We start from the raw sequence: 15,483 nt of genomic DNA on the forward strand, positions 1-15,483 counted from the left end.
GAAGACAGGCATCCTCAGAATTCAATTACTTTTAATCAGCGGGAAGGGCTTATACTATGACATGAAACAGGCAGTAACAGAAGTGCGGCTAGACTGAAGTATCAAACATCAATGAAACACGGACAAAATAATAACAGTAACTCACTTTACACTTCTACATGAATTAAATGCAAGTGCACTCGCAAAGCATTATGGAGCGAACTATTACACACAGTTGACTCGGCAGGCCCTCTTAGATGCCGGAGCTTGACAAAAGCAGGCTAATGACACTGGCCGCAGGGGGGAGGACTTTGCCCCTGGTGCACAGGTATGGGTGTTTACCACTGAGCAGAAAAAGGGCCTATCTCCCAAGCGTTGGGTCTTGTACTGTGCTTGAAAAACGGTCTGACATTGTGTATATGGTGCAACTGGTTAAGCAGAATCGGGTGGTGGTGCTCCACCAAGACCGGCTTACTCATCACTTTGGAAGAACCTAAAGACTTTACAGTATAAAGCTACTATACACCCCCTATACTAACTACCCTTATGGAGTGTACACTTCTGCTGCCGATTTCCTTTACCTTAATTTACTTTAACAAGTTAATGAATGTTGAGTTTTATTTTACTGGATTTACATTTAAACTCCAAATGGCCTTCAGTGAATTTCTTATAGTGCATCAATCTTAAATCAATTCAATTATTCTTCATCAAACAGCTAAACTGCAGTGAATCATTAAATGAAGGACAGGTGGATAAACTATGATTCTGTTTACTGAAGAGGTTTGCAGCAGCAAGGCATACACTAATTTTCTTCAACTTACCTAAAGCAACAGTTGAGGTAGGGCTCTATGTAGGTAAATACTGACACCCAGTAGTGAAAAGTAATAGCAGGGTATATATTAGATCTGTTATCTGTGACAGAATTTTGCAGAGGTGTTCAGCAGAGTGCACCGGCATTTGACAAACTTTACAGGAGTAATGTTGACGAAACTTTCTATGGGATCTTAATAACTCTATCGGATTCTAAGCTATATCGTACTATTGGATTTTAATGAATTCCTCAAAATTGAGATAGAATTAATGTCCCCTTACTAGATACAACACTAGTGAGCGATGCCACTCATGTAACTCTGATCCACCATACACCATTGGTCAATGACGGTATTATCACAGTACATTTTTAAGCTTTTGGGTCATCAATTGTTTTGTCGGCGCTTTTACAGAAAACGCATCCTATGTGTGTTTTGGGGGGGGGGGGGGGCGTAATATTATCTTATATTGATGACAGGGTACAATCTTTGTAGCTGTTACTGTTTGAGTGAATGACTGTAACGGTTCATAGAGAGATCTGAACAAGTGCTGCAAAAGCACAACATTCTTTCATGGTTTAAGGGAAAGGCCAATATGGAAGGACTCGAAGAATGATGCTTATGGGCCAGTGGTGAGGAACATGTATTTGCTTTGCTTATTATTTGAGTGCTTTGGAAACTGACACTAAATGACAGCATACATTCTTGGCATAGACATTGTGCGTATAATAGCGTTATATGTCACTTTCATTTCCTAAATAGTTCACTGTATCGCATACAACAACAAAAAATTATTATGAAAAAAAAAAAGCCTGAGACACACGAATAAGACATGCAGAGTGAAATACTATTCCGTCCTTTTTCAAGCTATCAATACATTGTTTTGTTCTCTGGAGTTTTCTTCACATGGTATAACTGGTGTAATAATATCTGACTTACTTACATAAAATGAAATAAATTATATTTTTCAGGTATGCGTATTAACAGAAACCCTCTGCTGAGTCTTCAAGGAGAGAAGGACAGGAAACAACATTGTGGGTTGAATCATAAATATCTCCTTCTGGCGCTTTCTGTGAAATCTTCAATCAAAAACATGTTTTGGAGTTCAAAATAAAAAACTGGTTTCTACTTTCCCGGGATACCGGTGAATATTCGAAGACCATGCATGGCTTGGATCTCATCCTTTAGTGCCTAACAAAAAAAAAAAAAACTGATGAGTGTTTGAGACTGATACAAAACTCCCAAACACATACATCTCTTAAATACAAACGAGCTGATTAAATGATATTGGTTGGCTATAAAAGCTACTTAAAGCAGCAGTAAGGAGTTATTGTTCAAAACTAGCAACCCACCTATCAAAAAGGCATGCAAAATCCTTACAAACACCAACAACAGCACAGTTGACAATGATAAAAAGGCTTGCTAATATGTTAACTTTTGCTGTAATTTGCCACATTTGCGCAATAACCCTACCAACACATTTTTATATCACTGAAAGCTCCTTAATGTGGAGTTGATCAGCCAACCGAGTAAGTCTTGTGATAAAGTCAGTGCAAATTACATTAGTTAATTGTTAACTGTTAGGCTTATCATTCAACTAGTCAACCTCATAACCGAGGTATGTTTGAGGGTGCAACCACTGCATACTGCGTGACACCACTGTTACTTGAATGTGTTGTTATATTTTAGCAATCATACGTGTTAAGGAAGTAAGATACCCCAAATACAAATACATACTTCATGTTATGTGGGATAATACCCTACTCCTTACCCCCCTACCCCAGTGGTCACCTGAAGATAGTTACCTGATTCACAAGCTGGTGTTGCTGTACTGTTCTTTTACCTTTGAATTCATCAGATTCTATATGGACTTCATACATAGCTCCGCAGCCACCTACAAAAAAAGCATTTCAGCCATCACTAACGGTTACACAAGAGTTACGTCGCGCTACAAACAGGGTCACAACAGGTTACATACATGATGTAATTGATTAACTAAGCTTACCGGATATATCTACAACCCTCAGAGACGCAGCTTGAGGAAATTTCTCTTTTAATACACTTGCGATTCTTACTTCGCCGTCAGTCTGTGTGGTCAATGTCCTGGCCACTTGCCTACAGGCGTTGCTCTGCAAGATAATATCATTGTCAAATGAGCGACCAAGGTAACGTTCGTCGTGACTAGGGACCTAACGTGGAAAGTCGGCTATAATTTAAGCGATCACTTGAACATACATCATAAACTACAGTAAATGTGAATGTACACGTATAATAACATCTCGTTAACAACCGTTCAAGCTGTCGAGTGGGAAAAGCACAAGGTGACCATCACAAGTGTATCTATCGCAGTGGCTTATTTAGTTAGCTATGAAACTAATGTAGGCAAAGTACCGCAACAACTGCATTAACTTACATGGCACCTGAGAGCAAATCTTGAAATCGAAATCATAGTGACACTATAGAGTTTTGCGAACTAAACGGACAAACTAAATACTTAAAATCAACCTCTCTGAAAAGTCATGTCGCTACCACCAGTGCTGAAAGTTGTGTAAATGCGGTCGCGGGAAGATGATGTCACGTATCACGTTTCCCCCCCGTTGTAATCATAGGTTGTAATGGCAACATGGCAACACCTTCACACTTTTTCTCTAACAAAAAAACAAGGGCACAACTATCTTTACACCGTCTTTGTATTCCAAAGCTAATTTTCTGTTTTCTTGTCCACAAAGACTTTATTCATTTAGTTCCATTTCCTATTTTCATTGAGCCGTGAATATCACGCACGCCCTCTAGCGACTGTTTAAAGCATTGCAAGCAGATTTGAACCTTTTATATACAGTATGTCTTCCTTGCGCTCCTAGAGTGTGCACCCGTTTTCATAAAATAGAAAATTACAGAAGAAACTTTTCAGTTATTTTGTGACCGTAGGCCAAACCTGTTGAATGTTTACTCAATTTTTCACCGTGTCAAAATGTGTACACCATTAGGTACACTTGAGTAAACATGAGTGATGGAATCATGGACGGATCATGAAACCATGGGCCCCTGGTCCTGGACATGTAACAGGCCCCCCGCGCACTCGCAAAACATTCCTTAAATATAATGTCATTTTTTTTCAACAGCACAATAACAAAATGTACCTGCAACTCAACAGGATTTACAGCGCACATACACATTTTCTAAGACAGCGCATGTACACTCAATTAAAGCCAACAGCAAATTAACAAAAGACACCTCTTTCAACCACAAATAAGAGATATATAACAGCGACTTCACACCGAGGCCCTGGCTTAGGGGCCCCCTGAGCTCATGGGCCCCTGGGCCTGGGCCCGGTAGGCCCGTTCGGTAATCCATCCCTGGATGGAATAATAGGTCTCAAGAAGAACATAGCCCTAACGCTATAGAATAGCTTTGAATATCTTTGTAATGTACCAGTTGGATACTAATTTCAGGTATTCACTCAAAGCAAAGTGACTAAGGAGACTCCGAGGTAGGTCTATGCATCTCTGTTTATTTCTTTTATTGGAGGAAGGACAGAATAGGCCATAATATAACCTACACACATAAAAGCATTTCATTGCATAGGTATATTACCACACACGCTGCGAAGACACTGCTGAACCAGTTTGATCAACTTATAAAACATAAAAAATGTAAGCACACTTTTCCCCCCATAATTAAATGAGTCACCTTCAGGCGCGAATTGGCCATTGGGAAGTTCGGGAACTTTTAAAACTGGTGTTTCAATGCGTTTCAAAAAGTCCGACCGCAGGTTTGATTTAACTATTTAGTTCATCGAAGGTCATCGACTTTGACAGTAAATAAGTAAAATGTACATGTAAATGTTTTAAATTGATGAACTATCACTGTTATGAAATAATGAGAATGGGCTGCTATTTTCTATAGATTAGGCCTATATAATTTTTTTTGCACTAGCCTATAAGGCATATACTATTTAATAGCCCAGTGTAAAAATGATGTATGTTAAAAACTTGCTGTACAATCTAAACAAACAGGTGAACATGGCACTGAAACAAAAGCAGAAACCAACAGGAGGTAGCAAAAACCAACACAGATTCAGTATTGTAACCAAACACAAACAATAACAGATGGTGTTTTCAATTAATGATTCATCGATTGATCAACACGTGTCAGTTTGAATCTGGCATATCAAACTGGGGCCACTTGACAACAAATTCCCAGGGCTGCTTTTTGGCGCTAGTCTGCCCGTCAGCCAGTCAGCTTCATGTTGTCCCTGTTCAGTACTCATAATAAATGTTGTCCCTGTTCAGTACTCATAATAAATGTTGTCCCTGTGCAGTGCTCAGTTTTCTGACCAGAAACACACCTCTTAATGCTGGATTTAGACTCTTAGGCTAAAGCCTACACAAGCTTTATAAAAATAGCTCAGAATCATTCATTTACAGTGATTACATATTCACAGTAAAAGTTGCTAAAGTGATATCACAGCAATTCATTTTATATAGAGAAATTGCAAAATGTCATCAATGTTTCTTTAGTAGGCTACTATACAAGTGTATTGGACTGTTTACTTTTTAAGACACTGAATTTAACTGCTCTGAGGGATGAAGTGTCCATGCATATCCATGTGCAGTTCTGCTTTTACGCGTGCCCGAGCAATCTCTTTAAAGGTCTTTGCATCAAGTACAAGTAGAAATCCTAGTTCACCCGGTGTTGCATTTATCACAGATGTTAGGATCACACCTACAAGAACAAGAAAAGGAACTGTATTGATATTGGAAACTGTACCTACAATAACTTTAACTACACATCCAGGGTTTTATATGGGGTGTGTCGTTATGGCTTACCATCATCTTCTTCAACTGCATTTGGTCTGGAAATGAAAACAGCCTCAGATGGCCAGCAGTTTTCTGCAGTCCACTCTTGCTTTTTCTTTGTCTCAACATCAAGCTTGATAATCTGTTGTGATGTATATACATGATCAATTGTGGTTATATAAGTAGACAGCACATATAACAACTCCTTAGGGTTTATTATTTGAGGTGACATAATGCAAAGGGAGGGATCATACCTTTGTGGCAACAGCTGACATCCCCACCTTTGTCATGTACACAAATCTGTGCTTCTTGCCATTGTAATCATAGTTGATCCTGGGTACTTCTACATCTACATGGTTTTTGGAAAGGAAAGAATAACTGAAAACACAACATTTCTTGTGTCCTGTGCGACAAAACATTGTTTGAATAGCAACGTTTGCACAAATGCATTGGTGACATTATATTTTCAGAAAGCAATCTGTCCCTGAAGTAGATTTACCTCCACATAGAACCTCTGGCTGGCAGAGCACCTTCCCATCTTTCTCTTTCACAGCACTGGCTGTAGTGTACTTGAGCTTCACTAAATCCGCTCCTACTTCAGACCCCTAAAATCAACATAAAAGTTCTGTAAATGATAAGCACTGATTGACTAAATCATTTCCAAAATGATTTATTATTACTGAACATCCAGACAACATACCTTGTCCGTGAGTGGAAGAGCAAACCTCTTGCATTTTGGTGAGCTGTAGGCTTTGTTTGATGACCCTAGGTTCCCATTTTTTTTGTTCAACTTGTCAAGGTAGAACATGTCATACAAACTGTCATCGTCATATGCAATCACATCAAACACCACATGGTCGTCCTCCTCAAAGGCATTCACGTGATGGTAGACAACCATAGAATCAGTGTAGTATTTAGTCACCACCTCTTTTTTCGTCCTTCTGTCAATAAGATGAATTAGAGTCTGTAGAAAGATGGGAGATGCAGAAAAAAATCAGAAATTGTAACAGGTGTTGCTGTTGTATTTCTGTCAAGCTACTGAAATCAGTTATGTTTGAAATCTGAAATCACAGTTACATTTTCCTCCGGATGAAATTTCATGCAGCTAGCCCAGTTAACTCCTCTCATGTAAGCTGTAGCCATCTTAAGGATGTCAAGTTTGAAGGGCTGCTCTATGAAGATGAAGTAGTTGTCAGTCATGGCAAAACTGTGATAGTAGCTGGGGGTGAGAAGGGAACGGCAGGGTATTGAACAGATGACTTCCAGGTTTTTCAGGGCAGGAGCGGCATCTATAAGAGACAATAGGAATCCTTTTATCACAAAAGAGCCAAATCATTAGTTCAGCACAACCCTAATATTGGGATGATGCATCTGTCAGACTTGATTTAAAACAATTTCGCAGTACAGAATAAGCCTGGGTTTTGGTAATGTGGTCAGGGTGCATGTCATCAGTTAATGAGGTCTTCTTTAGGTGAGACAAATTTGCCATTTGTCATGTGGGGCGGGGTGGTCATGAACTGCTTAGAGCAATGACACAATAAATGTATGTGATGATTTCACCCTGAAACAAATATGTTGGCTGGTTAAGAGTGGTCATTGAATATAATTCATACTGAAACACCTACCCTCTTCTTTAGTCGCTGCTGGAACCTTGAATATTATGTACTTGGACTTGGCCTTGTCTGCAATTGAGGTGCCCATGTTGTAGGTATTTCCCTCTTTATCATAATGTGGATGTGATGTCACTAGGTTCAAAGGAAGGTATTTGAGGTAGTCCACCTTAAAAACAAGTTAGAGTTTGAAAATTGGTAAAGGCTACAAAGAGAAACTGAGTGTAATGGGGTAGATCACTATTCAGTGTGTCAGCTACCTTGCCCAGAGTTTCCAGGGTCACTGGATCAATCTTTCGAATGTAGTTGGTTTCAGAAGTGGCATAAAAGTCATTTCCATATCGTATAATGTTATTTCCACAGTTATCTGTGAAGTCTGGAACAGCGTGGTTGAGGAAGGTAATGACCCTGTGGGTTTGAAAAAAAATATTTTGTCAGTTGCTCATAGACATAGGCCTACAGTCCCTCCAGTTTTTTGCAATTCCACAATTTGCTGATTCAATGCAAAATCAGCAGTTTACTGCATTTTGTCCCGGATCCGGCATATTTTCTTATTTGCATAAAATTGTATAAAATTAGAAATGCTGCATAGCAGTGCGTAATATGATCGAGGCATTAAAGTGAGAGAATGAGCAAGAATAAGTGAAACCAGGAAATTAATGATCCTATTTTTTTTTCAAACAAGAACCTTTCTACAACCTTTTTATTTCGCCTTGTTGACGGGGAAAAAACAGTGTCCCCCAGTGGTCAAATGATGCAACATTTTTGCACCACCTCAGGAAAAAATCCTGAGTCCATATACCGTCTCAGAGTTACTGAGAAATGGTGTTTGTCAGCATCATGAATTACAATACAGATACATTACCTTAAAGTAACATTATGCAACAATTTTACCTTAAAATAACAGCTTAAAAATCATTTTGGTGGTACACGGACTTGTACTTCGGAGAATTGCGTTTTTGCCACCGCCACAGCATGCCTGGTGCATCTGGTATTTCACTATGTAACTTTGGGGTACAGGGCACGAGACCTCTTGCGATAACTACGTAATGCTTTAGCACAGTATTCTCTGTATGGACATCATAGTAAAGGCAACGAAGAAACCGAGGAAGACGTTGTCAGAGGATAGGATGAGAAAAAGAGAGAGTAACCAAGCAAAAGACAGAACAATTGATCAAGCAAGTCAGATGCCAAGCATTGTGTGTCTTGTGTTGCGCTTGCTAAATTGTATACTGAAATGGTAGCATTCTTACAGTAACTTTTTCAAAATGACTAAAGATTTCCCTGCCAAAAACTTGAGTTGCTACAGGAAGGCAGCAATTTTTAATATAGTATTCAAAGGCCCACTGCCCTTGCCTACAGTGCACGATTAATCCGCCAGATTACCTGGCACAATACATATCAGATTGCATAGAACAGGTTTTTCAGTAAAGTATGGATCATGATGATGTAGATGTCTCAAAAACTCATGTAGCAAATATGATACAGCAGGCCTTATAGGTTTAAATAAAACAAACTGAATTGAAGAGGGTGCATTTACACTAATATTGGTAAAACGCATATGAGATATTCTGTGTGATGTCTGTGATTTTTATCTCTCATTCACTTATTTTCTAGTATGTGAAGTTTAAGTGGGGTTTAAAGAGAAACAAAAGTCGCCACTTTTTGTGCAAACTTTGAGGAATCACCACCACAAAATCTGTCATTTTGATCGCAAAAGAATGACAAAAAATCACGAAATCATGGGGGGGACAAAGCAAGAAAAGATTTCCTGAATCCTAATCACTAGAGGAACAGAAGGTACTTACTTGGAGAAGATGTTTTTTCTAGGGTCTGGGTAGGCCATTGTTCCCATCTCAGAGACAACGATTCTCTTAGCCTCCATGTTGGCTTTGTATGTGTCTCCTTGGAGATACCTGCTTTTGTAGCTCACTCCACCTAAAGATATTTATCAGATTATCCATTTAATTTATTTATATACCCCAATTTCAAAACATATTTTGTATTTCTTAACCCCCAGCATGATTCCCTAAGACTATTCTAATCAGTCTAAATAAATGTGGAAAGCAGGAAAACTGAATAAGTATATTACAAGTAAGTACAAGTACAAATATGTGTAGTCAGTCCAAACAGTTGTCCCTTGTATGTAAGAAAGTATCCCTTACCATCTTTAATTGTAAAGCTGTGCATTAAAGCCATTCCATCAAACCAGTGGTTGTAGGAGGTCTCACCCACAGAGAATATACCTGGACCAGTACGCACCAAAGTGCCTTGAAGCCAATCTGGAAGCGTTCCTGAAATCAGAAATGAACACAGAGCAGTGACAGTTGTTTCTAAATAATGTATTGGCCAGTGAATACAGACACCTCGAAATGACTTGAAAAAAAATGGAGCATGATGCAAAGTACTCTTCTTTGTACATGTGAGCCCAAATATGACTAATTAGAAATATGACTAAAGATTTACTTCTGTTCAGATACAAGTTTTGGTTTTAGGTAGAAAACATGTCTCATACTCTGCACCAGTGGCGATTTTAGCCTGAAATTTCTAGTGGGTCAATTTTGTATGACGTCATGTCACCATCACAAAAGCGAAGTAGCAGAAATAATTAAATCTTATGATGTGAATATCAACTTAGCCTACGCATGCAACATGCAGCGAATAACATAACTGAAACAAATAACAGCAACGAATCATACTGCTAAATGATCAAAACTTTGTAAAAAGTTGGTGTCCTTGAAGATTTCATTGATACATAAAATGTTGGTTTATATACAGAAATTATTTCAGGCTGCAACTTGAAACACGGGGGTTAGTTCATTATAGTTTGTCCATTAAAGTCTCTTGCATTTTGTTACACATCCATCAGCTCCAAAAAAAGAAAAGAAAAAAAACCTCAACCAATGCAGCTTATATACATAGGAACGGCGCACTGTCCAAAACATGTCGAAAGCAACACATCAGCTCAAAAGTTAATTCGCCAATCCAGTTTACAGTGAACGGCGCACTATAAATGTCCAAGCACCTTCACCTTAAAAAAAAAGGTTTGACTAACCAATGCAGATCACTTGAAAAGGAAGTTGGTCTACATTATTCATTGTAGGCTAAATGAAAAAACGTCCAAAATAGTAGAAATGTCTTATAGATCTGTCATTTATTTTTTCTTAGTCACTGGGCCAGGGTACAGTTTTCGCAGGCAGCGGGCACCTGTTGCTAGGCAGGATTCAAGGGGCACAATTAAGACTGCCCATTCCCCCACTGTACACTTTCAAATCACGCTAATGTTATTTTCATAGCAATTGCCGCGCTACCCCACAGAGCAGAGGGACAGCATTTCACAGAGCAAGCACACACAGAGAAACACACACGAATCGAATTACTCCAAAACAGCACTCTAGTGCTTGTGAGTCTAGTTTATTCACACACACCCATTCACAATTGAATCGCTACTTTGCATATTAAATAAAGTAAGATATATTTTGCCACAAAGCACAGATGTATTGAGCTTTCTGCACCGCAGCGCCATCTGGATCTGGTGGGGCAGTGCCACCTGCCCCTAATGTAGAAAGTAAGTTACATTATTCCCCTTTTCAGTTACACTGTATGAGTGTCTGGAATAGATAATCACATATATCATATAAACCCTGCTCAGCATTAGTCCCAAGTAAACAGTACCAACAGGATCAACAATCAGCTTGTTTCAAATAGGGGTTTAAAACCATTTGGAAATACATCATATCTTGAAATAAAGTAAATTACCAGGGCGTTTGTGTAAAATGGTTCATCATCGCTGTCACTGACACACACTCACACAAACACTCACCAGCGATATCTGCTTCGGCTGGCTCAGGACTCTCTTCTTTGTTTTTACCGTAATCGTACTCCATTTTGCTTTCAGGATGCCAGAGCTAGGCAGTTTTCTAAGAATCCTCAGAGAGACTGGTTTATAAAGACATGTGAAAGCTTTAACCCCTCCCCCTGTTCATCGAGCCTCCCTGTATAATGAGTACGAATTAAGATAACAGGTAGTTTTCTAAGAAGCGTTTAGCTTTCTAGCTGCACGCTTCTTAGAAAAATACCTGTTATCTTAATTCGTACTCATTATAGAGTTCGTTATCTTTTCTTGAATTTATTGTTGATAGAGGAATTACAGGTATTAAATGTTTAACTGACAGGTGTGTTTTATGAGTACAAAACGTTTTATAGCTAGCCTACATGACATTTTGAGCAGTTTCCAAATGTCACAGGACGTCAGTGGACTTTCCGCTTGTTCGGCAAGGCATTTGAAGGTTAATCTGACCCAAATATTTTATATAGTTATAACTCGGTCATCTGTTCATCCAAGCAAGCTATACATTTGTTCTTTGTTCATGGCTGATATGGAAGAGGTGTATGCAAGATATCCTTAATTATGTTACCCTTTGTATGCAGGGTGATGGAGTTCAAAGCTATCTATCTATATTGTGTGGTCCAGTAAAACTGTAATTACAAACAAATGTCCAGGATGGCCATATTCCTTGCATTATCAGCACACAACATGTTATCTTAAAGTGATAACCCAAATAAGGTGCAAGGAAACAACTTATTATGTTATCAGGAGAGGAGTGCTGTGTACATCTTCATGTCAGGTTTTATGGGTATGAATTACATCACAGTGAAGGTTCATCAGGTCATTTATCACATGTTGAGCTCAAGTCAATTTTTAACTCATGAAAGCAGACTTCATGGTCATGGGAGGAGAACCTCCACCTGTTTAAAAGAGCGTGGAATAAACTGCACTCTTTCCTGAGAAAATGTTGCATGTTTCATGCAGTCTTTCATGAGAAAATGATTAATGTCTTGATATTTGTTGTAAGTCTTATGCGTTGGTTGAACAGTAAAACCACCTTTTAACAAACTGCCATGTTTTTTGTTCTTTATGTTTTATAGCAATGCTTATATAAGCATAAAGCTGCAACAAATACACAAGACAAAAAATGAATCTATAAGATGTGGTAATGTTTCCCCTACCTACTTAATTTTAACATATGATGTGGTTTATTGTGATGATACACTGGTGCATATCCCTACAGCCAAGCAAACATAGCCACATAAAGTCAAACGTATGTTTTACATGACTCTGGCTTACGAGGAATGAGAAAATGTTCATATTGATAAGGTACTGAAAGAAATTGTGAAATTAAAACAATGCAGTGGGCATTAGTAGACTTTTCACTTGCAATTAGTTGAGAAAACTTGGACAGAGATTGACAAACTGTCTTAATCTTGTGACATTTCAAAGTTATGTGGCTCTGGTACAAATTACAGATGTGCAATAAGTCTAGCTACTTAGCATATTCTTACAAACTGAAGTGTAAGTGAGTTGCACGCACACACAAACACACACAACTCAGGACAGAGTTAGAGAGACCTCCTCAAGTCACAGTGGAGAACTCAACAGAATTCAATGCACTCATCAGTGAATGTACAATGTCTTTGGGAATGGACTGTTAGCTGAACAAGTGTCTGATGTGATCAGCTTTGTCTGTTTGTTTCAACCGAGTTTACTAGTGTCCTTGAACGTGCCAGTGAGTAGTTACATGGGTGCCATAAATGAACTTGGCGATAGCTAATGATCACGTGTCAATATTGAAGCTAAAGAGATTTTTTATCCTGAGCTCACCATGGAGCCAAAAGGCATTTGTCTGTTGAATACGCCTATGTAATGCATTTATAGCACTGGTCTGGCGACTTTGTACTCTGTGCCGCTTTGTGCATAGTGGGTAGTGCTGTACAGTAATTACGTGATTGCTCAAAGGCTGCTCTTTGGGATAAGAGGTGCCCTACTTCTTAGACTTGGATGATCGGTCTATTTTGCAATGTCATCGCAATTGATAATGAAAGAGATATCTAACAGTGCAACCAAACCTTGCTGCACTGTAATGATTCTTTAATATTATTAAGGAGGCCTTCAGGAGTGGGGACAGGATCCTGTACAACCAGGCCAGAAACACACTGACTAGAGCGGGAGATCAGAGTAGCAAAGAGAAGCTACTCTGAAAAGCTGAAAAACAGGTTTTCAGCTAACGACCCTGTGAGAGGCCTACAGGACATCACCAACTATAGGAAAACCTCCCCCCACTCCATGGAGAACACTCAACTGGCTGACGATCTGAATATGTTTTACTGCAGGTTAGTTCACACCCCTCACCTGCTCCAACTCAGACTTCACACAATCATCTGCACCCCCTATTATCACCTCCCCCCTCCCCCTGACTCCCCCCCTGCACTGACGGTCTGTGAAGAGGATGTGTGCCAGCTCTTTCAGAGACAGAAGACAAGGAAGGCATCAGGCCCAGACGGTGTGTCACCCTCCTGTCTGAAAGCCTGCGCTGATCAGCTGGCCCCCATTTTTACACGGCTCTTCAACAGATCTCTGGAGCTGTGTGAAGTCCCCTCCTGCTTCAAACGCTCCACCATCATCCCAGTCCCTAAGAAACACTACAGCACTGGACTGAATGACTACAGGCCCGTCGCCCTGACGTCTGTGGTCATGAAATCCTTTGAAAGGCTGGTGTTGACCCATCTGAAGGGCATCACAGGCCCCCTGCTGGAACCTCTGCAGTTTGCCTACCGGGCAAACAGGTCAGTGGATGATGCAGTCAACATGGGGCTGCACTACATCCTGCAACACCTCGACTCCCCAGGGACCTATGCAAGGATGCTGTTTGTGGACTTCAGCTCGCCGTTCAACACCATCATCCCAGAAGTCCTCCTCACCAAACTCACCCAGCTCACTGTGCCCGCCTCCACCTGTCAGTGGATCACAAACTTCCTGATAGACAGGAAGCAGCAGGTGAGGCTGGGTGAAATAACATCCAGCACCCGGTCAGTCAGCACTGGTGCACCTCAGGGATGCATGCTCTCCCCACTGCTCTTCTCCCTCTACACAAACAACTGCACCTCAGGAGACCCATCTGTTAAACTCCTAAAATTTGCAGACGACACATCAGTCATCGGCCTCATCCGTGATGATGATGAGTCTGCATATAGGCGGGAAGTTGACCAGCTGGCCCTGTGGTGCGGTCGCAACAATCTAGAGCTGAACACGCTTAAAACCATGGAGATGACAGTGGACTTCAGGAGGAGCCCCCCAGCACTGCCCCCCCCCCTCACCATACTCAACAGTACTGTGTTGGCTGTGGAATCCTTCAGGTTTCTGGGATCTACAATCTCCCGGAACCTGAAGTGGGAACCCAACATCAACACAATCATCAAGAAGGCCCAGCAGAGAATGTACTTCCGGCGCCAGCTTAGGAAATACAACCTGCCTCAGGAGCTGCTGATCCTGTTCTACACTGCAGTCATCGAGTCTGTTCTGTGCACTTCAATAACTGTCTGGTTTGGATCGGCCACCAAACTGGATAGGAATAGACTCCAACGGACAGTCAGGTCTGCAGAAAAGATCATCGGTGCCAACCTGCCCACCATCTAAGACCTGTAATCCTCCACAGTCAGGAAACGGGCAGGAAAAATCACTGCAGACCGCTCACACCCTGGACACAACCTTCTCAAACACCTCCCCTCTGGTAGGCACTACAGATCTCTGTTCGCCAAAACCTCCAGACACAAAAACAGTTTCTTCCCCCTCTCTGTCTCACTGCTGAACAGCTAACCCACTGTGGCACTGTGCAATAACCCTGGATCATTATAATAACCACTGTACAATTACTCCCGCAATCATATTTATTTATTTCAGCCTTACTGTATAACCGTCATACTCATACCATCTAATATTTATCCCTGCACTTCTTGGACTCTCCACTTCTTTGCACTATAGTTGTGTTACAATTCACAGCTCCTGTATATAGGCATTCCTCCTTGTATATACTTTTTTAGACTTCTTAAATATTGCACTGTTTGTATTGTTTTGTTTTGTGATGTATATTCTGTGTAAGCACAGTGAGAGCCACTTTACCAAGTCAAATTCCTTGTTTGTGCAAACTTACTTGGCCAATAAAACCTGATTCTGATTATTTGGGGAGGAAGGTGAGTCAAAAATCATGTTGTACCAAATCAGTGCCTGACAGAAATTCAGTACACTTAACCTTAACCTTAACACTTAAGTCCTGAGAGATTTTCTCTTTCTTGTTAGATGCCACCACCAATTATTTGTTGTCTGCTCACTTTCCTGACAATACAGATCACTAACCAGTTGACTTGGCATTTGTCATCTGTTTGTTTTACAAGCCATACTTGAAGTTCATAGCACAGAGTAAATATCCCGGCATTACAAAACACTACTTA

General features: G+C 40.3%; 2 protein-coding genes across 2 annotated transcripts; both read right to left on the bottom strand.

The window, feature by feature from the left end:
- Positions 1 to 14: 14 nt before the first annotated feature.
- On the bottom strand, positions 15 to 3,361 carry bola3 (bolA family member 3). Its single transcript, XM_012834646.3, has 4 exons — positions 3,202 to 3,361; positions 2,794 to 2,917; positions 2,594 to 2,682; positions 15 to 1,979 (listed from the first exon to the last, which is right to left on the bottom strand). The coding sequence occupies exons 1-4, from the start codon at positions 3,235 to 3,237 to the stop codon at positions 1,914 to 1,916; spliced, it is 315 nt and encodes a 104-aa protein (XP_012690100.1). The 5' UTR covers positions 3,238 to 3,361; the 3' UTR covers positions 15 to 1,913.
- A 918-nt stretch (positions 3,362 to 4,279) lies between these two features.
- bco1 (beta-carotene oxygenase 1) lies at positions 4,280 to 11,192 on the bottom strand. The gene is made up of 11 exons (XM_031569345.2): positions 11,021 to 11,192; positions 9,363 to 9,491; positions 9,006 to 9,135; positions 7,458 to 7,605; positions 7,213 to 7,366; positions 6,665 to 6,876; positions 6,288 to 6,551; positions 6,087 to 6,192; positions 5,842 to 5,936; positions 5,618 to 5,729; positions 4,280 to 5,513 (listed from the first exon to the last, which is right to left on the bottom strand). The coding sequence occupies exons 1-11, from the start codon at positions 11,082 to 11,084 to the stop codon at positions 5,359 to 5,361; spliced, it is 1,569 nt and encodes a 522-aa protein (XP_031425205.1). The 5' UTR covers positions 11,085 to 11,192; the 3' UTR covers positions 4,280 to 5,358.
- Between the last annotated feature and the right edge of the window lie 4,291 nt (positions 11,193 to 15,483).

This window comes from Clupea harengus, chromosome 6, assembly GCF_900700415.2.
Source record: "Clupea harengus chromosome 6, Ch_v2.0.2, whole genome shotgun sequence".
NCBI classification, from domain to species: domain Eukaryota; kingdom Metazoa; phylum Chordata; class Actinopteri; order Clupeiformes; family Clupeidae; genus Clupea; species Clupea harengus.

Bases quoted from the DNA above. Each gene is read 5' to 3' on its own strand.
- bola3 (XM_012834646.3), bottom strand. From the start codon at position 3,237: ATGATTTCGATTTCAAGATTTGCTCTCAGGTGCCAT. The intron at 2,918-3,201 runs GTAAGTTAATGC...ATTATCTTGCAG, and splicing joins GATTTGCTCTCAGGTGCCAT to AGCAACGCCTGTAGGCAAGT. The intron at 2,683-2,793 runs GTAAGCTTAGTT...CTTTTTTTGTAG, and splicing joins GAGGGTTGTAGATATATCCG to GTGGCTGCGGAGCTATGTAT.
- bco1 (XM_031569345.2), bottom strand. From the start codon at position 11,084: ATGGAGTACGATTACGGTAAAAACAAAGAAGAGAGTCCTGAGCCAGCC. The intron at 7,606-9,005 runs GTAAGTACCTTC...TCAAACCCACAG, and splicing joins AGAAAAAACATCTTCTCCAA to GGTCATTACCTTCCTCAACC. The intron at 5,730-5,841 runs GTATGATCCCTC...ACATCACAACAG, and splicing joins TGTCAGCTGTTGCCACAAAG to ATTATCAAGCTTGATGTTGA.